This window comes from Aplysia californica, unplaced genomic scaffold, assembly GCF_000002075.1.
Source record: "Aplysia californica isolate F4 #8 unplaced genomic scaffold, AplCal3.0 scaffold00029, whole genome shotgun sequence".
Taxonomy (NCBI): domain Eukaryota; kingdom Metazoa; phylum Mollusca; class Gastropoda; order Aplysiida; family Aplysiidae; genus Aplysia; species Aplysia californica.
The window spans coordinates 447750-450249 of NW_004797299.1; the positions used below are offsets into that span (position 1 = coordinate 447750).

The following is a 2500-nucleotide window of genomic DNA, read 5'->3' on the forward strand; positions in this document are numbered from 1 at the left end:
TATAATAATAACAATATAATAATAATAATAACAATAATAATAATAATACAAAAACATTAAATTGTTGTCAGCTAATGTCATGATTAATTGAGTAATCGACTTCACATCCTCGTGATGATATGTAGATTTATCGTTCTTGCCTTGTGCACACCAAGAATAGGTTGTTGTGATTGAGTGGTATACTTTGTATCATGTTGTTGTAATTGATTGGTATACCTTGTATCATGTTGTGTTATGTACGTGATGGTCTTGATGATTCCTGCCTGCTAGAAGCAGTTGGGAGAATAGGTATATTGTTTATTACACATTTTTTGTTTTTGCTAAAATAAATTTATTTATCTTTGGCAATTGATTTTGAAATCGGCATGACTTAGATATTTGAATAAATGATATTTTAATTTTTAGGTTGTTACCGTTATAGGTGAAGATACTTGTTATTGTGTTAAAACGTCATTTTGATAATGTCCGAACATTGCGTGAAGAGTTCAGAAGTGATTGATTTGAAAAAAAAAGAAGAGAAATACAACAAAGTGACAGCTTTTATTGTCTTGAATAATACATAATGGCTTAGTTTTTAACTGACAGAGTTACAATGCTGACGAATCTGGTGTGAGTCCATAATGGAATAATTTTTTAAAATTTGACTGCTTGTGTTGTATCCGTAGCTCGCCTTCCAGTTTCAAAATGCACACCAAGTAAGAAAAATGAAAAACTCAGCTGAGTAGATGTCACTTGGGACTTAATTGAAGTATTAGTAAAGAGTTTATCGGCCCTTGCAACACAATAGATTAATAAGACAATATAAGTGCCGAAGCTTAGAGGCTTACAAGTAAAACAAGATAGTAACAAACACAAAACACATACAAAAAAAACAACAACAACGGAGAGAGATAAGGACGATAGCTGTATGATAGGAAAGAAGAGGAGCAAACAACACCAGAGCACCTGCCAACCACCCGCTAAAACTAAAATGTTCGTTTACCTGTGTTGACGCAACGACTTTCGCACTCTTCCTCGGTGTCGAATCGGTTCTCGTTTCCTCCACAGCCGCCGTAGTAGAAGCGAAGACAGTACTTCCTCTGAGAGTCATAGTACCATTTGATGACGTAATCCGCGCAGTTTCCGCCGTCTTTCGTCTGCTGGCAAACTCCTGAAAATCCACAGGCAAAATGCTATTATTATATAAAACAGCAAATACTGAGCAGGGATTCATAATTATGTAGAAGAACACAACCCGCACTCCAGGGTCGTTTTATAAAAAATAAAAATAAATCAAAAGTATATTGTTGAATATATTTAATTTGGTTCTGTTTATGAAACTGATACGAGCAACAACAACAACAACAACAACGACGACAACAACAACAACAACAACAACAACAACAACAACAACAACAACAACAACAACAACAACAACAACAACAACAACAACAGCAATAACAGCAACAACAACAACAAGGGAGCCGGTGGAACTGGCGAAGAGCACACTCTTCGGGGCTCCGAACATTTCGAATGGATAGGCTACCACACACACACACACACACACACAACAACAACAACAACAACAACAACAACAAAAACGGCGACAACAACCGCAAGAACAAGAACGACAACAACGATAACAGCAATAGCAGCCGCCACAACAACAACGAAAAGCACAACACAAACAACAACAACAACAACAGCAAGAACAAAGTGAAAGTAGTCTGGGAATTTTTACTAAAGTAAGGACAGTCTTCATCCATGTACAGGGTGATCCCCCAAAAAACTGTACAACTTTTTTCTGAATATCTCGCACAAAAATTGTTCTAAAATGTTGTAATTTGGAACAGACATAATTCATTCTAAAGAAATTTGTTTGACATAAAAACCACGAAGAAGAAACTTGTTTTGGAAACGGAAATGGCTTAAAAAGAAAAATGCACTCATAAACGCAAAGTCCACCAATTTTTTAAAATCTTGTAAAGGAAGTCGTGAAAAGATTGGTTGACCTTTTTCTTTACTTTTTCTTTGACATTTAATTTTCCACCCCTGTGACACTTTAACAACATTTAATTTCGTTTACAGAGTTAAAAAACCCATAACTATTTCATTCTGAAATTCCCGGAAGCAGTGCTCTACATGCCCTCCTTTGAACTCGACACATTTTTAACGCGTCGTTCGACATGTTCAATGGCGCACAAACACAAGGACCTGCTAAACCATGAGTGTGTTCAGTATGAAGTGGTTTCTAGAGACAATAGGGAGTGGGGTGCCCAACAGACAGCATTTTTGGAGTGAACATCCCGCAGGGTGAAAATGGGCTTTGCACCAAACCAAATGTCACCTAGGAAATGATCCTGCTTTTCAAAGCAATCGAGGAATCATGAACACATTGTCATGCTCAGATCCATGTCATCTCAGCCCAGCGAAGATACAAATAGTACAGTCGTAGGTTAAGATCTGCCATGAGAATGCAGACTGTTGAGGTGTAGGAAAGTCCTAGCTGCAGATCGTCTAC

General features: G+C 37.1%; 1 protein-coding gene across 1 annotated transcript in view; it reads right to left on the reverse strand.

The window, feature by feature from the left end:
* LOC101850775 (papilin) overlaps positions 1 to 2500 on the reverse strand; it is a gene marked incomplete in the record, with an annotated part of 262220 nt that overhangs the window by 7735 nt on the left and 251985 nt on the right. Inside the window, 1 exon segment of the mRNA XM_013091086.2 lies at positions 983 to 1150. Coding sequence (XP_012946540.1) covers positions 983 to 1150 — 168 coding nt within the window.